General features: G+C 42.9%; 1 protein-coding gene across 1 annotated transcript in view; it reads left to right on the plus strand.

Moving 5' to 3' along the window:
- Positions 1–948: 948 nt before the first annotated feature.
- The window catches only part of PTPRT (protein tyrosine phosphatase receptor type T), a 594,790-nt gene continuing 572,908 nt past the window's right edge, over positions 949–22,830 (plus strand). Inside the window, exon 1 of the mRNA XM_083446701.1 lies at positions 949–1,760. Within this exon, the coding sequence (XP_083302827.1) occupies positions 1,691–1,760 (70 nt within the window). The 5' untranslated portion in view covers positions 949–1,690. The remainder of the gene's footprint in view (positions 1,761–22,830) is intronic.

Consider the following 22,830-nt stretch of genomic DNA (forward strand, 5'->3'; position numbering starts at 1 on the left):
GGGAGTACCGCCGTTCCAATACACGGTAATCCATCCAGTATATTCGAATCAAGTTGCTGTGTGAAATTAGTGCCGTCGGCGGGGGGTCTTTTTGAGAAGGGAAAAAAAAAAGGATGGTGGGGAGGTGGGGATGGAGAGGCACTGTAGAGCGACGGTATGAGGCAGGATTATTAACAGCGCCATTAAAATAGCCGAGGAAGCTGCGCTCGTTAAATCGGAAGCGCTTTGACTGAAACGCACGCAGAGACCCCCACAGAGGAGCGCAAAAAAAGGCGTCCTTTGAAAGTTAAGAGATGCCATCAGAAACTCATCTCCCGCCGTGCCGCCGATGAAGCCGGGAATGGGGTGGGGAGAACTAGGGGGCTCTTCGGCGGCCTTTCTCCCACCCTCTTTCTCTCTGTAAACCCAAGATCGGGCGGCAGATGCGTCGCCACAGAGGTTCGCATTTGCGCGCTAGCTAGGTGACTGGATGGAGAGGTGCCGAGCGAGGCGTCCTCGACCACCCCGTGCACCCTTTACTTTCCGGAAAGCCGAGCAGGTCGTGGGCCACCTCGCCTTGCCTCTGCGCGGCTGCTTCGCGGGCGCGCGCGCGTGTGTTGTGTTGTGTTGCGAAACCTTGCGAGCGCGTGATGCCTCGGTCCCCGTGTGCGCCTGCTGAGCGTAGGTATTTAGCAGCCAACTCTATCCGAAGTTAAGTGAATAATGACGAAAATTACTATTTTCAACTGGAAATGTCTGTAAGCGCTTTAGAAGATTTGATCTAATAATGGCCTCCCTGGAAACCTTGCATTTTGGTGACTTTCATGCTCCTAGCAGGGGGGCTCATCTTCTCTTCTCTCTCCTTAGCGCGGCTTAACCGCAATCCTTATTATGCTCTGGCTGAGCACGAAAGGGGTGTGTGTGTCGGCGTGCGCGCGCGCGCGCCAGCGGGAAGGTTGCTCCCCCCCCCCCCCCCTTCATCGCTTTCCCTTCGCTCGACGTTTCCCCTTCTTCGCCACCACGAGAATCACCAGGCGGCTCTTCAAAGGAAACCCACCTCAGCTGCGCTCGCAGTTGCTTGTTGTCGCTGCTGTTCCGTTACAAAAGCAGTCGAGAGAGGCTCTTGGCACCGAGGTGGCACACAACGCAAACACGCTGGGTGGGGAAGCAACACCCGGGCACTCTTCCATTGATTTCGCTTTTGCGAGTGCTCCAACTCCTCTGCCTCCTTGCAGGAGTCCTTTCTTCGGCGTCGAGTTCCCGTGCAGAAGCATCATCTGCTTAATTACATTGATCTCCCCCTCCCTCCCTCCCGGATCGCCTTGTGCCAAAACAAGACGGGATGCATTATTGGGGTTTTTGCAGTTGCTGAGGTCAAGGCAAGTGACGGGAGCGAGTGCGTGGCATCCGCCCTCCCCTACTCTGAGCGAGAGACGGCGAGCGAGAAAAGGCAAGCGTTAGGACTCGGGGGAAATCTCTCTCTCTCTGCCCCCTCTTCCTCCTCCTCCTTCCCCCTTCGCTTCTTCAATCAGCTTGTGCTACTCATCAGATCAGGGATAGCTGAGGCTTCAGCTGTGTGCGCCAGAGAGCCGCTCTCCCAACTCCTCGGTCTTTCCAATGCAAGGGATGTTTGCAAGGCGCGCGGAGAACCACCGGCTGTGCTGCTGCTCCCGCTACCACCCTGGGCAGGGGATGTGAACTCCCTTAAAGAATGACTAGGATTGCCACGATTGCCATTCTTTTGCAGCTGTTGCAAAAAACCGGGGGACAGGTCTTCGCAGGTAAGGGGCGTTGGGCTCTCGTCGCGTGCCTCTGTGCAGCGGGAGGAGGTGGGTGTCTTGAACTCCGAGCAGCGCTCCTCAAGACGACCGTGGGTTGCGCTGCGTCGCGTCCTACCTTTCCTTCCGGGTGTGTAGCTGCGAGTGTGAAAGGCTAGGTCAGATGGCCATTCCTTGCACGTTGGAAGCTGGACTCCTGGCCCCGTTTACTTGGGAGTCCGCTCCATTGAACTCAGTGGGACTTGCTTCTGAGTCAACCTGTATAAGTTTTTTAAATATATATATATAAATGCATTGTATTGGCTGGCTGTCTAGGCTTGTGGGAGATTGACTTCGCATGATGGGTGTTCAGAGCTTATCTGGCAAGCTCTAGGTAGAAGCTGAGCTATAGGGAATATAGGCGTTTTGCGTTTTCCTTGCCCATCTTGTTACACACGCGCAGCCATAAAACGCCAATCAGGAGGCAGCCTCGAGCTTATTTACCCGGGAGTAAGTCCCATTGAACTCAAGGAAGCTTGTTTCTGTGTAGACATGCATAGTATTGCACTTTCTTCAAGTGTGGTGAAGACAGCTGAGGAACGTGGCTTCCACAGGCAACTGAAAATAGGGAAGCAGGTTAGAGTATTGTTGGCTTTCAGTATCAGAAATGGAACTTTCAAATAAACTCTGTGTTGTGTTTGGCTTCATGGGAATTTTTTGTTGGGGGGGGCACCATTAGACATGTTTTTATATTTTAGGGAGCCTGTTTTTTTTTGTTTTTTTTAATGTTGTGCCTTGTGTGATATTTGAAGGCACTCCTTCCTTTGCGGAGTCAAGGCTCTCCAGTCCTTTTTATAGTAAACAGTTGGTCTCCCATCAAAGGAGGAGGAGGAGTGCCAAGTGTTTCAGAAATGTGCCACATCAGGTTAAGGAGTCCGGCTGTACCTTTAAATCACAACTTGGGAATGTTTTAATTGAAAGTTCATTGGGTAACTCCTCCACCCTTTTCCCCACCAACCCCTGGGATCTAAAGGGCTGGAATAACTTTCTTTGGATGGCTGACAAGTCTGATTTGTTCTTTGACACTTGTCCCATCGCTGTCATTTTAATCTTGAGAGAGGTTGTGTCTTGGAGCATACACAGCCCTTTGGAATCTCATTCCCTTCATTCTTCAGTTGGAATTTCCTTGTGAGAGATGATTCCTCACATGGTTTCTTTATCCTGCTGTAAATTTCTCCCCCTCCCGCCGCCGTGTAGATTCCTCACATGCTTTCTTTGTCCTACTGTGGACTTTCTTTTATTTTTAAAAGTCTGTCTCAAAAGTAAATAATAATTACCTATATTTAAGAAAATGTCCATCTCACCTACCCAGTTATTGAAAATTATTATTTTAAATACCTACAATCCATTTATGGAGACAACAGCTGTAAGGCATGGCTACTTGGGTATTAGAAGTATTGAGGCTCGACTCCAGCAACCTTCAGGCTTGAGCGCAATTCAGCAGAATGGTCTTTTGGGCTAAGAAGATGCTGAAAGATCAAAGAACTCTTGGCTGCTCTGTGAAATATACTCCTATTGGCAGAGCATGCAAATAGGGAGATCACTGTTCAGAAGCCTGCAAAAAAATCTCTCCTTGAAGGCTTCTACTGAAAATGTTAAACTTAACTTTAAAAAAGGAGAGAATCATAAGAATGGAAGTGACCCTATTAAGCTCTGCAAAAGGCAGAGTGATCTGCATAACGGGGAACAGAAAGTAGCTGACTGAGTTACTGTATTCTGGACTTTCCTGGTCTGGTGTTGCTCAGATGTTTTGGACCACAACTCCCATCACCCCTGACCATTGTCCACACTAGCTGGGGCTGGTGGGAGATGTAGTCCAAAAGTTTATCAGATTGGGAGGGCTGCTATATCATTGTGGGAAAAGGAATAAAAAACTGACAAATTCACCATTGTGACACTCCTCCCACAAGAAGGGAGTTCGCTCAAATATCATTTCCACTGTTTGTGGCTGCTGAACAGAGGACTTCTGAGATGTGTAAATTTCAAGACAAGTTAAGTTTAGACTAACATCCTGTCAACATATTGACATGGAAATAATCCCCCATTTTCAGTAGACTTGCTTCTTCCTCTTTTAGGATTGTTACATGAATTATCAACTTATGCTTGGATCTTTACCATGTTGGATTCTGTAGAACTTGTTTCTTGCTTGCATCGTCAAAAAGCGGTGATCGTATGAGCATTTGTTCTGCACTAAGTTCCACTTGACTCAGCAGAACTTGCATAATATTTGTGTGTTGCCCGTTACCATTATTGGTAACACAGCTTGCCAATGGCAGATCCCCTACCTGGAGGGGCAGCCTGGAAGGGGGGGGGGAGAAGAATCTGTCAGATGGGGTAAGGGGGTAGATTGAGAGTTCATTATCAAACAGTAGCACTGTGGTCCTTTAATCTGAGTTTTGGTTCCACTGTCCAAACTTTTATAAAGCGGAGGTGGAGACAGAAATGGGAGATGGCGAACAAATGTAATTATAAAACTTAAAAGTGAATTGGGCCCCACAGATTATCCAACGGGTTAGAAGCTTCCATTATCACTGTTTGTTAAGGAAGAAAGCTAGTGTTTGCTTTCTGTGATTGTGAATGCCACCTTTCACCCCCTCCTTCAGTTGCCTGCTATGCTGCTGAAAAAGATAAAAGAATCTTATTTATAGAAATAAACATGACTTGGTGAGCCACTTCTGCAAATGAGGTTATGGGAAGCGCTGCCTGTTTTATTTTTAAGATTACACTTAACCACCGAAGACTTAATGCCCTGTAACCAATTTGCACAGCTAATACTCTGATAATGAAAGCAAAGATGAAATAAACGTTCACGAACGCCTCACCTCTCTGATGGATTTTCATGCCTAACCACATGAAAGCTTCCATCTGTTGCAGCCAGTGTATTTTCCCCGTTGTCCATCAGATGGTGCTGCCTTCATAACTATTAGATGCAATTATAGACTTGTCCACACAGGCTTTCCCATTGAGCTATGCTTTCAGTGCCTTTCCGTCTTCTGTCAAAACTTCCAGGGTGTCCAGTTCTCTGAAGCTGGCTGTTGGAGTTTTGTTACTTGTTTGCAAAAAAAAAATTGGATCGCAGAATGTGTGATCAAGATTGAAAAACCCAAAACTGAAGTGATATCTTGGTACTGCTTACATCTCCATGTTCCATAGAAGCCAGCAGAGCTGAGGCAAATGCTAATTACAGTCTTGTTTCTTGTGAAATTCTTCACCATCAACTAGTACTTAGGCTGCAGTCCTAACCCCACTTACCTGGAAGTAAGCCCCACCAAATTCAATAGGACATACTTCTGAGTTGACATGGTTAGGATTGCACTCTTAGAGCAGTACAGTGGTACCTCGGGTTAAGTACTTAATTCATTCCGGAGGTACGTTCTTAACCTGAAACTGTTCTTAACCTGAAGCACCACTTTAGCTAATGGGGCCTCCTGCTGCCGCTGTGCCACCGGAGCACGATTTCTGTTCTTATCCTGAAGCAAAGTTCTTAACCCGAGGTACTATTTCTGGGTTAGCGGAGTCTGTAACCTGAAGTGTATGTAACCTGAAGCATATGTAACCTGAGGTACCACTGTAGTTTTAAAACTTTGCTGCTACAGAGAACACATTCCACACACATTTATCTGCTGATGAACTGTTGTCTTCTGTGGACATTTTTAGGGAGGCAATGACAGCTTGTGCAGAGAATATGTGTGAACTGAAAGTACCTTCTAGAGGCACTTCTGAAAACCTCCACAGCTGCATATTGCATGGGGAAGATTGGTAGTGATGAACAGAGTGGGAATCTTCTCCATCATTACTGATTTTGTCACTGAGAAGCCCTTGGTAAGCTTGAATAAGAACAATCCAGCAATTTTTTTTTCATACTTTTGGAAAGACCACAAGTGGGACATGAAACCCGTAGCTTTCACCTGCTGTATTTGCCTCCAGTATTCTGTGGCCTGCTGCTTCTGCACATAAGAGATCCCATTTAGATCTCTCAGTGGCTATTAGCATTGATAGCTACCCTTCATGAATGTGTCTATTCATCTTACAAAACCATCTAAGCCAATAGCCATTACCACGTCTTGTGGCAGTGAATCCTACAAATTACGCATTGTGCGAAGGGCTTTGTTCTGCTGGTCCTGAATCTATAGCCAATCAATGTCTTTATGTGAGTTCTAGGATGACGGGCTTTCCAAAGTTTGGAAAGCTGCGTCTTAGCACTTCACATTTTGGGTGGAAACAAATGACTGTTTGCCAAATGGGAATGTGTCACAATTAGGATGCAACTGACAGCAAGCCAGGACAGTTTCCCCACACATCGGTGGAAGTTCTCACTTTGCTGTAAAGTGATCACTTCTCACATAGTTCTGTGTACCAATTGTTAAACAATCATCTGTACTCATCTACTGTTAGAAGTTCCTTGCCAGACTGCTGCTGATATTTCCTAACATGCATACCACTTGTGGCGAACAATCAGTGTTTTCTCTGCAATTGCTTGCTGGAGCAAATGTGCTTCTGCACTTAAAAAAAACAGCAAAAAGCATGTAGCTCTTCCCTTAGGACTTTCAGATTTGTTCCATGGGTTTTCTTTGCAGGTTAGAATAGTAGAATGTTTCTTGTACTCTTTACATTGGAGTAGTCCATTAGCTTCATAGTTGACATCTGTGGGGAGTGAAACACAGTATGTTTCATAAGTTCCCCTCAGACAGCAGTATTCCATTTCAGCATATATTAAATCTAACCACTGGCAGAATTCTTATTGGCACATGCAGTTTGCTTGAACTTCACCAGTAAAGAATGGAGGGGAGTCTCCCATGCTGTTGTTTACAATTGATACTGCTTTGGACTTACATATGAATATGTTCTATGGAAGATCCCTGAATTAAGCAATCCGTAGCATTGGATAACCACTAAGGGCATTGAAAATGGGTCGAGGATGGGTATTGCAGCATACCAATGACCCAAAACACATGGCCAAGGCAACAAAGGAGTGGCTCAAGAAGAAGCACATTAAGGTCCTGGAGTGGCCTAGCCAGTCTCCAGACATTAATCCCATCGGAAATCTGTGGAGGGAGCTGAAGGTTTGAGTAGCTACACACCAGCCTCGAAATCTTACTGACTTGGAGAGGATCTGCAAAGAGGAATGGGACAAAATACCTCCTGAGATGTGTGCAAATCTGGTGGCCACCTAAAAAAACCCTCTGTAATTGCCAGCAAGGGTTTTGCCACCAAGTACTAAGTCATCTTTTGCAAAGGGATCAAATACTTATTTCACTCATTATAATGCACGTCAATCTCTGACTTTTGTCTTCTGGGTTTCTGGGGGTTTTCCTGTTGTTATTCTGTCTCTCACAGCTACAATAAACCTACCATTAAAATTATGGACTGGTCATTTCTTCGTCAGAAGGCAAACGGGCAAATTTAGCAGGGGATCAAATACTCCCCCCCCCTCAATGTATATGTAAAACCATTCAATCTTCTAGCTACCTAACGGGTACTTACTTGGTGCCCAGCCCATCAAGTCATTTTCCTGATTTTTAAGATAGCTTCCAAAAAGCGTTGCTAGACTTTTGCCTCTTGGGGATTTTATTGTTTTATCTGAATAGCAGTTTTTAGTTTCACTGTATGTTGATATATTACCATGTGTGTGTGTGTGTGTAGTCATATACACAAATTTTTGAAAACCACTTAGAAACCACTTAGAAACTTAGAAAACACATTATTTTTTGCCTCTTAGAAAACGTATTTTTAATATGAAAAAATATGAAATTCTATAGGTATGAATTAAATAAATAAATGCAACCCGGTGCCTTGTTATCATCCAGAATGCAAGAGCGTCTGGGGGGAACTTTGTATGCCTCGAGGTTTGTTTTGCCCTTTTCTCTGACCTTTGCTTTACATTACAAATTTTAGCTGTAGCAGAGGCGTCATTTTCCTTCCAAATGTGTAGAATGATATGAACGCTTGGAATATTATCAGATGGACCATTGCGAAGAAAAATACCACATCATTGTATGAGGCAGCAGTTAAGGGCATTTTTGGTGGTAGAGGCAATGGAAGTTGGAAGTGGGTGGGGGCAGAAATGCAGAGAGATTTGGGAGTACAGTTAATTCACATTAATAGCCCCCTCTTTGGTATGTTGGTCCTGTGCAAATGTAAGATGCTGAACGTGGCAACTGTTAACAATATAGCAATTTAACTCCAAAATCACTTTCCCTTTCCTCTTGGGAACTCTTAGCTGTTCAGTCCAATGTTGTTTTCCTCTTGGCTGGCTTGATTTGTTTTTGCATAAAAGAACAATTAATGCTAAAAAGGCACTTGGAAAATAACAGCAGGAACTGGGTCTTTGCGTGTAAAAAGGCAAATGGTTACTGTACCTCCAATTTTGCAACTGTTTAGCCTTCTCTCTACACACTGTTTTGTCTTGTGTTCGTTTGAGGTAGCCCTAGAGCCTGCCACCCCATAAATGGTGTTTGGAACAATGTGTGTGTATTAGGCAATTATTATTGAATACTGAAGTATCCTTTCTTTAAAATAAGGGATCACTGTTAGTTGCCATGGAAACTACTGTGCTGTCCAAAAAGGTAGATCTTAGTTTTGTGGAGCAGAGATTGGAGCAAAGGTTATTTCTTCTGGCAACTACTATTTATGATGTGTATTAAAACCTTTTGCAGCTAATAGACAAAATAAGATAAATTGATTTTGAGTATTTGTGGCTTTGAACGCTCCCTTAGTTCATGGATAGTTCATAGTCCTTGCCTTTAGCTTTTTAAATGTCTTACTTAGCTACCCCTCTACAAACAACTTACTTCTAGAGAAGCTGCGCTGAAGTCCAGAGGGTTACAGCAGAGAAAGAGTAAAAAAAATTTGCTGTTGTTAAGCACATCCGCGGAAGAATGCAGTATCTGTTTCCCTTACTCTTGTGAGGACAGCAGGTCACCTTTGAATGAATGGTGCTAAGCTTGGCAAGTGCCCACATCTGGCCAGGAACAGGCTGTAGCTCAGTGGTAGATCATCTGCTTTGAATGTCAAGGTCCCAGCTTCATTCCCTATCTCTTCAGGTAGGACTGGGCGAGACCCCCTGTTTGAGATCCTGGAGAGTTAACTGCCAAGAATTGTAGGCAGTGCTAAGCTAGATGAACCTGGGATCTGATTCAGTGTAAGGTAGCTCCCCATGTCCCCATGTCCTTGGCCTAGGCCATGGTTCATTCAAGGCAAGTTCTTCCAGCTGAGCCGTTTGCCCCCAAAGCAGATGATGCCTCTGAGCAGACAGAAGCTGTGGTAGGTATGCTTAGACTGAAGTCCCGAGGGCCTTCTAGTGGATCCCTCACTGTGGGAAGTGACGTTACAGGGAACCAGGCAGAGGGCCTTCTTGGCAGTGGTGCTCTCCCTGTGGAATGCCCTCTCCCTGTGGTATTTATACCCTGCCCATCTGGCTGAGTTTCCCCAGCCACTCTGGGCGGCTCCCAATCAAGTGTTAAACACAATAGAGCATTAAATATTAAAAACTTCCCCAAACAGGGCTGCCTTCAGATGTCTTTTAAAGATAGGATAGCTGCTTATTTCCTTCACATTTGAAGGGAGGGTGTTCCATAGGGTGGGTGCCACTACCAAGAAGGCCCTCTGTCTGGTTCCCTGTAACCTCACTTCTCGCAATGAGGGAACCGCCAGAAGGCCCTCGGTGCTGGACCTCAGTGTCTGGGCTGAACGATGGGGGTGCAGACGCTCCTTCAGGTATACTGGACCGAGGCCGTTTAGGGCTTTAAAGGTCAGCACAAAGACTTTGAATTGTGCTCGGAAATGTACAGTATAGGCAGCCCTATATTGGGAAGTTTTAAATGTGTGGTGTTTTATTTAGGAGTTTTTACGAGTGTTGGAAGCCGCCCAATAAAAATAAGTGATGGAGACTGCAACAGCTATTCCTATCATCTTTTCTTCTTTGGTCCTCTCTCCTTCCACACCAACTTGTGGAATATCTGTAGCCCTGTTTGATCACACATGTGGGAAGGGAAGGGAAACCTCTCCTTGGAGGTGAGAACCCCATGGCTTGATTCAGTGCTGGGAGCTAAAGGAATTCCTGGTCACAGCCCTGCCAACAACTACCTGCGTGACAAAGATGGAAGCAAAATGCTTGGTTCTTTGGTCTCTGACCTTAAGAATGGTTTGCCATCTGGATAAGGTGGGACAAACTTTTTTGACGGCTTATTATGATACCACTTAAATAGTTACGTATTAATGTATACTGCTTATTATATTGCCTGATGGAGTTTTTTGGTTTATTTTAATAGAACAGACTGGCCGCCTTCTTTGCATCGTGTGCAGTCTTATTATATGCACTTTCCCTTTGTTCGACTCTTTTAATAAACTCCCACTTCTCATCATGTGGCGTCATTTAGTGTGTGGAACTTCCTCCTCCCACTGGCCATTTTAATAAAGGTTATGCCTTTTCCCTTTGGATAACCTTCTCCTTGCGGATGGACTCTGCTTTTGCCGTTGTGGGAAGGTCATACCCATTAAGACACAGCCATGCTGTTTCTAAATGAACAACACTCTGCATATAAACGATGACTTTCTCATGAGTCAGAGCTCTGTAGTCTGGCCCTGTGGGGTGCTGTAACAGCCTAAGCTCCCGCTGCAACTTGCTATTACAGCAGCCAAGGATCATATTTCCTTTATGGGGGGGGAGAGAGAGAGAGAGAGAGAGAGAGAGAGAGAGAGAGAGAAATGTTCTGTCTAAGCTAAGCATATCACATGCATCTTTTAATCAGGCCTTCTGTTTTCTCTCTCTCTCTTCCTAATAGCAGATAAGTGCATATAATCTTATCATGCAGTGATTCTGAAATGCAAAAAATGCCTAGAACCAGATCCTGGTGCATTAAATAATATCAGAAGAGAGACTGTGATGACTTTATTAATATATAATGTAGCCCTTTGCTATAAAGTGAGCCGGTACTTATTTGGTGTCTGCCCTTGCGCAAGGAAAGCAGAGCTTAGATTTTAGGTATCAGTTTTCTGCAAACAAGGCTTTGTAATGAGCAAAGCACAGACCTTGAGTCAGATCATTCCCCACTCGCTTTACTCTTTGTGTTAATGCTGAACTCTTCTCCTTGCCTTTTTATTTCACTCAACCGCACTGGAGCAGTAGGTTTTGCTTTACTTGTCTTGATTCAGAGTTAAGAATGGCAATGCTGGTGTTCAGTAAAACAAAGTGGCTGGTGGAACAATCCTGTGCACAGCTGCTCAAAAGTCAGTCCTATTGAGTTCAAGGGGGTTTATTGGCAGGTGACTGCATATAGGATTGCACCCTCAGCCATTTACTTGACACATGCGTTTTAGATGATGTGGAGTTTGATTGTGGTGGGAGAAGTTTGGTAGGGGGGCTGTTTGTATTGAGTAAATTAGTGAGAACAAGACCAAAATCAATATATTTCTATATGCAGGGTGTCGTGTGACACTTACTGTAACAACTTAATGGTTAGTAATGGCATATATTTTTCTAGGGAAAAAAGCACTGGGTGTTTTATTATTATTATTATTTATTTAAAGTTTTTTTATTTATACAACAAGAAAAACAAACAAACAGAAAACACAAATACCAAATTATACACAAATTACAAAAATAACCATAGACACATAATATTCTTAGCAAACAATAAAACATCTATTGGTCTTAACACTAAAGACCCAACCTCCCGTCTATTCCATACTTCAAATTCATATTACTTATTGTCAATACACATTTTTTTTTCATAATTAAACTTATTCTCATTAAATCTAATTTCTTATATCTACCTTACAACTATTACTGAAGTTCCTTGAATGCTGCAACTGGGTGTTAATCAGCTGGTAACTGTGGCTCAAAAGTGTTGACTTGCTTGCATGAATGAGCCAACAGACCACAGAGAATTTCCATATCCCCTCCAGCACAGGACATTTAAAACACCACTGCTAAGACTGTCTCTCCACCTGCCCTTCCTAAATGGGTTTCCAGTTACCTGATATTTGCACCTGTTTTAAAAATTGAATGGACTCTATGTGCTGTGCAGGAATGGGGAACCTGTGAGCCTAAAGGCAATCTGTCAATATATGTCTAAATCAGTCAGTTTTATTTTTTAAAAGTTCAGATTTCCACATTTCTGCATTAGTTTGTGCTTTTCTGTAGGTCTGCATAAAAATTCATCAGGATTTAGTGCAAATTTATAGTACTAATAATTTTCATTTTGCAAGGAATTTCGCCAAAATATTTTATATGCTGTTTTCACTAATATATGCATTTTTTACACATACATATTCACCAGAGCTTTCCAAACTGTGTGTCGTGACACATTAGTGTGTTGGCTGCAGTGTGTAGGTGCATTGCATAGATGCTCCCCGCGCTCTTTCCAGGGCTAGAATGGGGTGAGTTTAATCTCTGGTTTGCTAGTTACCATATTTTTCGCCCTATAGGATGCACTTTTCCCCCTCCAAAAATGAAAGGGAAATGTGTGTGCGTCCTATGGGGCGAATGCAGGCTTCAGGAAGCTATCCCCCCAGCCCGGCAAGCTCCCAGAGCGATGCCGAAGCTGCACGCAGCTTCGGCATTGCTCTGGGACCCGTTCTGGAGGCTGGGGCCTGGGGAAAAAAAAATATTTTCCCCCCTTTATTCCCCCCCCAAAAAAATCTAGGTGCGTCCTATGAGCCGGTGCATCCCATAGGGCGAAAAATATGGTAAACTGAATTACTGTGTTGTGAAATAATGCATGTCTAAAAACGGTGTCACCAACATGAAAAGTTTGGAAAACTCAGATATACACTACTCTGGTGCACATTATTTGTACGTAGAACTGTGGATTGCAAAATTCAGAGAAGTGCAAATTTCAAAGGAGAGATGTTTTTCAATTTGCATATTGTTTCAAGAAGTGCTAATTAGGTAGATTCACATTAAAATCCTGCCAAATGAAATTTCTCTCCCATTCCTGGTGACAATATGCAAAGATACCAGTTTGGAAATGTATGTACAGGCAAGTCGCTGGTTGCGTATTGTAAGGGATGCGGGTGGCGCTGTGGTCTGAACCACTGAGCCTCTTTGGCATGCTGATCAGAAGTTCAGCAGTTCAAATCCGCACAACAGGGTGAGCTCCCATTGTTTTGTCCCAGCTTCTGCCAACCTAGCAATTTGAAAGCATACCAGCATCAGTAGATAAATGGGTACCGCTGTGACGGGAAGGTAAATGGCGTTTCCATTTGCTCTGGCACTTGTCCTGTTGTGCCAGAAGTGGTTTAGTCATGCTGGCCACATGACCCAGAAAGCTGTCTGTGGACAAACGCCAGCTCCCTTGGCCTGAAAGCAAGATGAGCGCCGTGACCTCATAGTCACTTTTGACTGGACTTAACCGTCCAGGGGTCCTTTACCTTTTTACCCGTGTACTGTAGGAAACTGAGAATGGATGCATGAAGATCCCCAAAAAGAAATGAGAGAGAAAACGACTGTTTTCTCAAAGCATGCCAAATGTTACTGGTGACTTTTTACAAAGGATTCTTTTATTTTTCAGGGGGCTGATTTCAAAACTGACTTCTTCACTCAAAGGCATCTTTGGTCAAAATTACGTTTTCCTGTTACACTTTTGTGGTTACTGATTTTTAAGATGTAGGGAGCTCAGATGAAGGCAGCATCTGAGTCCTCCTTGCTTCACAGACCCCCTTCACTGAACAGAGATAATAGGCGTGTGTGTCTGTGTGCTCCTGACCTCCTGGTGTTCAGCAAGTGACATGAATGAGCCTGCTCACATACACTTGTATGTGCACAGAATACTATTTCATGATGGGGAACTTTGCTTTTCCTGAATTGTCCAGAGTTATGTAAAAGGTAAAGGTAAAGGTACCCCTGCCCGTACGGGCCAGTCTTGACAGACTCTAGGGTTGTGCGCCCATCTCACTCAAGAGGCCGGGGGCCAGCGCTGTCCAGAGACACTTCCGGGTCACGTGGCCAGCGTGACATCGCTGCTCTGGTGAGCCAGAGCCGCACACGGAAACGGCGTTTACCTTCCCGCTAGTAAGCGGTCCCTATTTATCTACTTGCACCCGGGAGTGCTTTCGAACTGCTAGGTTGGCAGGTGCTGGGACCGAACAGCGGGAGCGCACCCCGCCGCGGGGATTCGAACCGTCGACCTTTCGATCGGCAAGCCCTAGGCGCTGAGGCTTTTACCCACAGCGCCACCCGCGTCCACCAGAGTTATGTAGAAACAAACAAATAGAAAGCACCTGTCTAAGAAGTGTTCTGCTGGATCAGGCCAAAGGACAATCTAATCTAGCATCCACACAGACCAACCAGATGCCTACAGAAAGCTCATAACCAGGACAGCTCTCCTCCTTGTGAGTGCAAGCAACTAGAATTTCAAGGCATTCTGCTTCTGACAATAGAACATAGTCATCATAGCTTTTAGTCATGAATAGCCTTACCCTCCATGAATTTGTCCAATCCTCTCTTAAAGCTGGCCAAGTTGGTGGTCATCCACCACTATATCAAGTGGCAGTGAATTCCATAGTTTAACGGTATGCAGTACTTTCTCTTGTCTGTCTCAAATTTTCCAATATTCAGCTTCCTTACATGGCCCTGAGTGCCAGTGTTATGGAAGAGGAAGAGAGAAAAACTGTACTCACTTTCTTCACACTATGCCTAAGTTTGTATACATTTATCAATTTCTCTTATACTTGTCTCTTTTTCTTTGAACCAAAAAGGTCCAACTTTTGTAAGCATTGGGTAGTTGCTTCATGCCTTTTGTTGCACTCTCCATTCACGTTTCTGTGGTACCAAAATTTAGTCATCTCAATCCTATTTACTGGCTTATCCTTATTCACTGGCTTCTGGCAAATGTGCCACACAGAGAACTTCTTGTCAAAAGCTTCTGTAGGCTTAATAGTTGATCTAAAACTTGATGACACTCAAGCATCACTTCTGATTAAAAAAAAAAAGTTTTGCAAATGGTTTGCCCTGGAGAATTAAATTCTTTCTGGAGAAGCAAATATCTTAACAGCGCAGATAAACATTTAGCCTCGATACAGTATATTGGACTTCAATAACTGTAGGATATAGTTGTGATGACTCCCTCCCCTGTTAGATTTGTGTAGGCTTTGGAAGTTTTGATTTATTTAAAATCATTTAAACCTGCTCTTCAGCTGAAAAAGACTCCTAGCTTACAGTAATCAATAATAAGTTTGTCCCTGCCTTTGGAATTACAATGTAAGAGACATGACACAAAAGGAAAAGGAATTGGGAGGGAGGAGGAAAGCTTGGGCACTTCTTAGTTATAAGAATTCTATAAAAGTTCTCTCCCCCACCCCCGGGAATGAGCTGTTCCCTGTAGGAGTAAAATAACCTCCACGTATGGCTTATAATACATGCTTTGATTAGCTACAGGGTTTCAGACTGAGTCAGGTGGGTCTCTTTCTTGCTGTCCCTTGGTCCTCTGGCAATAGGTATAGAGGTGTCCTTCAGATATTTCCCTGCAGTACTCATTTGCTTCACTTTGTGGTGTGTGTGTGTGTGAGAGAGGGAGAGAGACGGATGGCTCCATGTTAGAATTCTAACCGAGTTTTAAATAGATTTTTTTTCTTTATAAATTTAGTTCTCGTTAAAGTCACAAGTGATTAAATTCACGGAGCGGTCTCCAATTAAATGTAGCTTGTTTGACACTGCGTTCTGTTAGTGTGACTGTCTGTAAAGTGGCCTTTGCGCATAAGTATCAAGCATTCAGCCGGATATCAAAGAGGTTATGCCGTGGAATGTCTTCCTCCACAAACTACTTCCATGCCAGTAGAAGATCTCCCTCCCCAGCTTCAGCTGTTTGCTGGATTTTGTTAAGTTTCTACAAATGGATTTTACACAGTTGGAGTTTTAACTTTTTGATTTGATTGTGCATACTATCTGGCATATTTTGCACGCCATAATAAAATGAGAACCTGAGCGAGCATGAGGATAAACTGGAACACGTTGGATACCAATTTGGGGTGGCAAACTCACCAATAAGCAAGCATGCTTTTTTATCTGGCACAGAATTAACCCCAGAGGCTGCCAGTGCCAGGGCCTGAGAAATTAGAAGTCAGCGAACAGCCTCTGAATAATTAGTTGTCCTTACGTGAACTTGCTAAGTAAATTGTATCTTTGCATAAGTATGTTTGTATAATACTATACATATGCATGGCTGTGCCTTCCTTCTCCCTTTGGTACAGCGATGAAATACCCATTATTTTAACAGTAGAGCTTGGTAGCGAAGTTGGAGAGCAGACGTTTTTAGCTTGGCAGTTTGCAAAATCTTGGGATCTAAATAAAAACAAGAGACATGGTTTTGATTAAACTCAGCAACAATAACCATCATGGCAGCTAAGCACTAATAATTTAGAGAGCGCAATTGTAGGTATGCCTATACTAGTCTTGATATCCAAATGGAAGGCAGACATCTCATGAACATCCCAGCCTCTAGCAATTGAGAAAAGACAAAAGTCCTCATTGTTTAAGGGATCAATTACACACCCACACTCACACCCACACCCACACAAATTTAAACATCTTGGTAGTACTGTATAGGATTTTAGAAGAATGTACCATATTCTCAGAGCAGTGGCAGTGGACTATAAGGACTGTAAGGAACATCTCCCCCTGAAATAAACTCTTTGCTGCCACAATATTTTGGAGGAGCAGAGCCAGGAGCCCCATGACACTGGATCTCACCCATGTGCTTGTGTAACAAGAATGTTTCTCCCCCGCCCCATCAGTCCTCTGTACGCCCTCACTATTGGCTCTGGAGGGTTGGGGTTGTCAAGAGCAGATTTTGAGGGCACATAGAGTGGTTTGTAATGGGCAGAAGGGAAACTGGAATACCCTTTGTGCAAGTGACTGGACATCACTAGAAGTTGCTCATTGTTTGTTGCCCTTGGAAGCACCTGGTATTCTTAAAGGTAAAGGTAAAGGGACCCCTGACCATTAGTTCCAGTCATGGCCAACTCTGGGGTTGCGGCACTCATCTCGCTTTATTGGCTGAGGGAGCCGGTGTACAGCTTCCGGGTCATGTGGCCAGCATGACTAAGTCGCTTCTGGCGAACCAGAGCAGCGCACGGAAATGCCGTTTACCTTCCCGCTGAAGTGGTACCTATTTATCTACTTGCACTTTGACATGCTTTTGAACTGGTTGGCAGGAGATGGTATTCTTAATGCCCCTGAAATAACAATACAGTATTATCTGCGTATTAATAGGAATTGGTTAGTGCAAAGTGTTGTACGTAGGATTTTTATACGGCGAATCATTATGATTGAAAAGCAGTATACAAATACTGATAATGGATCCCGAGTAAGTTGGTTACCCAGAGTGAGTAAAGTGCCACATTGAAATCAATGTGAAAAGTGAGTCATGACTAACGGAAGGCCAGTTAGCTTCAATGAGAATTAAGTGCAACTAACATAGGTTGCAGTTCTGTATACAAAGTTGTTGTCGTGGACATTATGTGGATGTGTCTTTTGATAAACAATATAGAGTAGATGGCTGGGTAGAGTGTGTGTATAAATTCAATGGTGGTTAGTTTATTTTTTGGTTGCTATTTTTTAATTTTGTCAGTATTGGTTTACAGATTATGAATGTTGTAGTATCCTATAATACAACTTTTGATGTAATTGTGCTGTTTAGCTTATTTTTTTAGTTGCTTTACTAATAGATTGTAATTGTTTTACTGATGGTTTGTCAATAATTCTATATGATTGATGTTGTATTTTTTGATGTTGTATTTTGTTACTGTCATTTATTGCTTGTAAGCTGCTTTGCCATTCATGTGAATGAGAAGTGGAATAGAAATTTAATAAAGTAGTCAATTAATCAAAACTATGGCTTCTTCCATAAAATTCTGTGAGTTGTGGTCTGGTCTGGTCTGGTCAGGGTGCTGAGTTTTGTTAGGAGACCCCCATTCCCCCCTCTGAGCTACAATTCCCAGAATGGCCCAACAACCAATCCCACTTCCCAGGGAACTCTGAGTATTGTAACTCTGTGAGGGGAATAGAGCTCTGATAACTCTCAGCATCCTTGGGAAATTACAGCTCCCATAAATCTTTGGGGGAAGCCATGACTCCTAAAGTGGAATAATAGTGCTTTGGATGTGTGGTGTGGATGTGACCACAAATATCTCTAGGAAGCTGACCAGTAGGACATGATGGTGTTAAGCAATTTACCATTGTTTGTTCCCAGTATCTGGCAATTAGAGGCATACAGCGTATGAACATGGAGTTAATGTGATAATGCAATTTTCTAAATTTTAATTGAGAGGTGCAAAACATTCTCTCCAGTGTAGTGAGATACTCTGCATATTCTTTGGAATAATTTGTGTGGTTTCCCAAAGTTAACAATGGCATTTGCATGATGATGATGTACTGCAATCATGACCCAATACAAATGCATTATCTATAATATGTAATTATATGTGGAAGATGATTAAAGAGTAATGCATTCCAAGATGAATATGAATTGAGGACATTTCCCTCTGCTTTCCTTAGCAGCTCTTTGTAGTGTTCACCATTAATTAGTCTCTAAGTCAGCACATTCTAGTTATTTTGAAAAATGAATCTAACATGTTTTCTTCAGTATCAGAGCTGTACTGAGATTATTTTTTGTCATCAGAGGGGGGGGGGAATGAACTGCTTGCTTTTCTTTAGCTGAATATGGAGTGCAGTTCTCTTAATACCCAGATAGGGACTCTGTGGGGCTCCAGATCTTATTGGAGTACAACTCCCATTATCCCTAACCATTGGATGTGCTCACTAAATCTGCTGGGAGCTGGGCACCAATAAAGTCTTGAGGGGCACAGCTTTCCCATCACTGCCTTAATGGACATATCTGTCTTCTGAATATATATTAAAGCTGTAAATTGTAGAAATAAGTTTCTACATGCAACTATTAAGCATGCACAGCCTTTATTTCACTAGGTAATAAAGAATGGTCTTCAAAGTTTTGAATGTGGAGAGTGAAATGCCTGAGTCTCTGGGCAGACGTTAGCCAGTGTGGTGTAGTGGTTAAGAGCGGTAGACTCGTAATCTGGGGAACCGGGTTCGTGTCTCCGCTCCTCCACATGCAGCTGCTGGGTGACCTTGGGCCAGTCACACTTCTTTGAAGTCTCTCAGCCCCACTCACCTCACAGAGTGTTTGTTGTGGGGGAGGAAGGGAAAGGAGAATGTTAGCCGCTTTGAGACTCCGTAAAGGGAGTGAAAGGCGGGATATCAAATCCAAACTACTCTCCTCCTCCTCCTCCTCCTCCTCCTCCTCCTCCTTCTTCTTCTTCCCCAACTTGTAAATTAGGGCTGCATTCACTGGGCAGTTCATTGAATTCACCTCACCTTCCCTAACCACATTATAAACCACTTCTGGGAAACTCATAGAATGGAGCACACAATTAGGGTTCATTTCTGTGTTATTTGATTCCATTGGGAGCACCATACCTCCAACACTTCTCTGGTGAAAATAGGGACGTCCTATTCCATCATCAGCATCATGAGAATTGTTATATACTGAAGTTCTCATCCTGGGCCAGCAGGGGGATACTGTAGATAGTTTTCACTCAGGTCCACATATGCAAATAAGGAATTGAAAGTGATGTTCAGTGATTGGATAGTTACAGAAAGTTGTTACTGTTGCTTTGTAGTTGAGCTCTATATAAGCAGGTTGGCTGAACCCCTCAGCCCAGTTCTGTTCTGGGCCTGTGAATAAACAAGAGCTGTTTGAAGAATCGGTGCGTCGTCTGATATGTTCACCCACAACTTAACAAGAATCATAATGATGATGATATTATTTATACCATACTCATCTGACTGAATTGCCTCAGACACTCTGGGTGGCTTCCAAAATATATAAAAACATAATAAAACATTAAACATTAGAAAACATTCCTATACTGCCTTCAGATGTCTTCTAAAGGTTGTATAGTTACTTGTCTCTTTGTCTCGGAGGTCACATAACCTAGAAAATTGTGGGAGGGAAGGGACGAAATTTGGGGTAGTTTACTGGTATATAGTTCTTTCTTGCCATTTTCATGGAGGAATCATGGGGGAGCAGAAGCACAGGTGTGTAAAGAGTAGGGAATAGCGATGTCGTCCAGTGATGTTTATTGTAGTGACACATCCCCCCCCGTGTGAATAAAATTTAGCATGACATCCCGGTCAAAACCCCACATTTCCATAAGACAAGAGGTACTGCAGTGTGAAAGTCAGGAAAACTAATTCAATATTACCCACATCTGAATACACACTAGATTATCTGCCTGCCTGACTTTAATGGACCTTTGGGGTAGAGGACCTGCTCTCTGATATTCCAGGCCAATTCCTAACATGTTTAACTTGTATTTTAAAGATACTAAGCTTCAAGCTTTTTTAATTAGTGAGATACAGGAGGGGGAAAAATGCACACAGCATCCTACTCAGAAACTTGCAAACCTGTTTCTCCTTTCCAAAGTTTTGCCAATGCATGCTTTGATCACTGCGATGACTAGGATGGCCCTTAATAATGTAATATTGATAACATTGCTAAGTATTAATTAGTATTTATTTAGGGATTCCCCCCCCCCAATTTTGCAACAACTCATAATTCACCTCTGCCCCAATGTGTATCCTGAGGCCTCCCATCATCATAAACACCAGAAGAAAAAAAGTCAGGCTTTGGGTATGCAACCAGTGAGTGACATTCTCCTCTCTAACGGTCTGGAAAGCCTGACATTCACATAGCTTTTAAATAGATGTTTTATTCTCTTCACCTTTGTCTGATAAGGGAATTTGTTTCAGGAATAGGAGTGGCATTTGTTGAACTTTAGGTTTACTGAAAATGGGTGGTTTTCCCCGCCTTTGGTTGGTTATCTCCTTAAGACATGTATGAAGTATGAGACATATGCAAATGTTGTTGGCTTTTGCGACAGAATACAATGGCTGTTTGAGGACAGTTGACAAAGTTATGCAGTGACATTAGTATCTGACTTAATGTGTCATATATGCAATGTTCACAGTTGTTGATAGTGGTCATGGAATAATGGTGGGTGTGCAAAATCATTGATGGGAAAATGGTAGGCTGACTCCCACCCAAGGCTTGGGCAAGAGGGACATCTTCATGTCCCTCTTGGAATGTCTTTGCTTATGGTGTTTGACTGTGTTCTGTTGCCTGGTGAAAAAGACTCTCTTTATTCCATCAAATGTTTGCTATAGTGGACAGATAATATTTTATCCAATGATTCTCACTTTTCATCTGCAATGCCTATTTCTGCATTGCTTTTTTTGTATCCTGTTAGTTTATTATGAAGTTGTGGTTTTAGTTATCATAAACTACTCTATGCACCATGAGGGTGGGATATATTCCCTCATCATCTGCAGGTTGTTGGTTTTCTCCCAAGTTGGTGAGGCTTATTTGACAACAGGATATCAAACTTTGCAGTACTATGGAACATTCTGCCAACAGAGATTCAGCAGACTTCTTCTGTTCCAACTTTAAAACACCTGCTGAAAACTTAACTATTCTGCCAGGCTTATGCTGGCAATTAAATATTGTGGAATAAACATTGTGATATTCTTATCTGATTTCTGATTTTAATTTCTTATATAGTTTTTATTGTATCTGTTTTCTTTATAAATTAGCAGTGTCTCCCTCCCAGTGTATAAATTTCAATTTAAAATAAAACAAATGGAGCAGTTAATGGTTTGCGGCACTTGATAAGTAACAGTTTTCAAAGGAACCATCTTTTTAAACCGATGATAGAGCTGATGGACCCAGTTAAAAGAAATTAAAAGAAACAACTTTTATTATTATTATTATTACTACTACTACTACTACTACTACTAATAATAATAATTTATTTATACTCTGCCCATCTAGCTGGGTTTCCCCAGCCACTCTGGGCAGCTCCCAAAAGAATATTAAAAACATGATAAAAGATCAAACTTTAAAAACTTCCCTAAACAGGGCTGCTTTCAGATGTCTTCTAAAAGTCAGATAGTTGTTTATTTCCATGACATCTGATGGGAAGGCATTCCACAGGGCAGGTGCCACTACTGAGAAAGCCCTCTGCCGGGTTCCCTGTAACCTCACTTCTCGTTTATATATCTTGCTGAGTAAGTATTTCTGTATTTCTAATAAAGGGGTAGCTAACCTTTGGACCTCCAAATGTTGCTGGACTACAGCTCACATTAGCCTCTGACAGCCTCGGGTATTATGGAAGTTGTAGTCAAACAGTACCTGGGGGGGATACAGGTTAACCACCCCAGCTCTAATGTCTATGATTGGTAAAGTCTATGAACAACAAGAGAGCCTATACAATACTCTCCAGATAACAGAATATCCTATTTGAATGAGGAGTTGAAGCACACCTTAATAGTCTTAATACGCTCTTATAATACTGCAACCCAGGTTCATCCAGCGAAGTTGACAAAAGAAAACCCTCATGCACAGCTTGGTGAAGACTTTAAAAATTCAGCATACATTTTAAGTGCATTTTCTGATTTTATGGTTAACTGGTTTCATGCTATGTCCACCACTGCATCCTTTTGGTTTCCACATTGTAGACTGCTTAAAAACTATAGTAGTGAGTAGTATACAAATTATTTTTTAAAAATGTCTAAACTATAGAATTCACTCTCATGTGATGTATTGATGGCTGCAAACCTGGATGGCTTTCGAAGGGGATCTGACAAATTCATGGGAAATAAGGCTGAAAGTGGCTGCTATTCATAATGATGGCAGTTTATGACCTCCAGTGTCAGAAGTGTTATGCCTTTGGATATCAGATGCTGAAGACCATGAATGGAGAGAGTGCTGTGGCACAGATGTTCTTCTTGTGTGTCTTCTTCTTCCTATAGACATCTGTATGGCTCTCGGAACAGAATGTTGGAATAGATGGGTTTTTCCCCCTGAACCAGCAGTGCTGCTCTTACGGGCTCTCCTCGTAAATGGATATGTAAGGTTTTTTTTTTGCACAATGCCCAGACCTCTATCCTCTCCTCTCTCCAACTAGCAGTGGCTCAATAGAATGCTTCTGGAACATTTAGCAAGTGTGAGTTCACTAG

The sequence above is a fragment of the Podarcis tiliguerta genome (assembly GCF_965153285.1).
Source record: "Podarcis tiliguerta genome assembly, chromosome: 6".
Taxonomy (NCBI): Eukaryota; Metazoa; Chordata; class Lepidosauria; order Squamata; family Lacertidae; genus Podarcis; species Podarcis tiliguerta.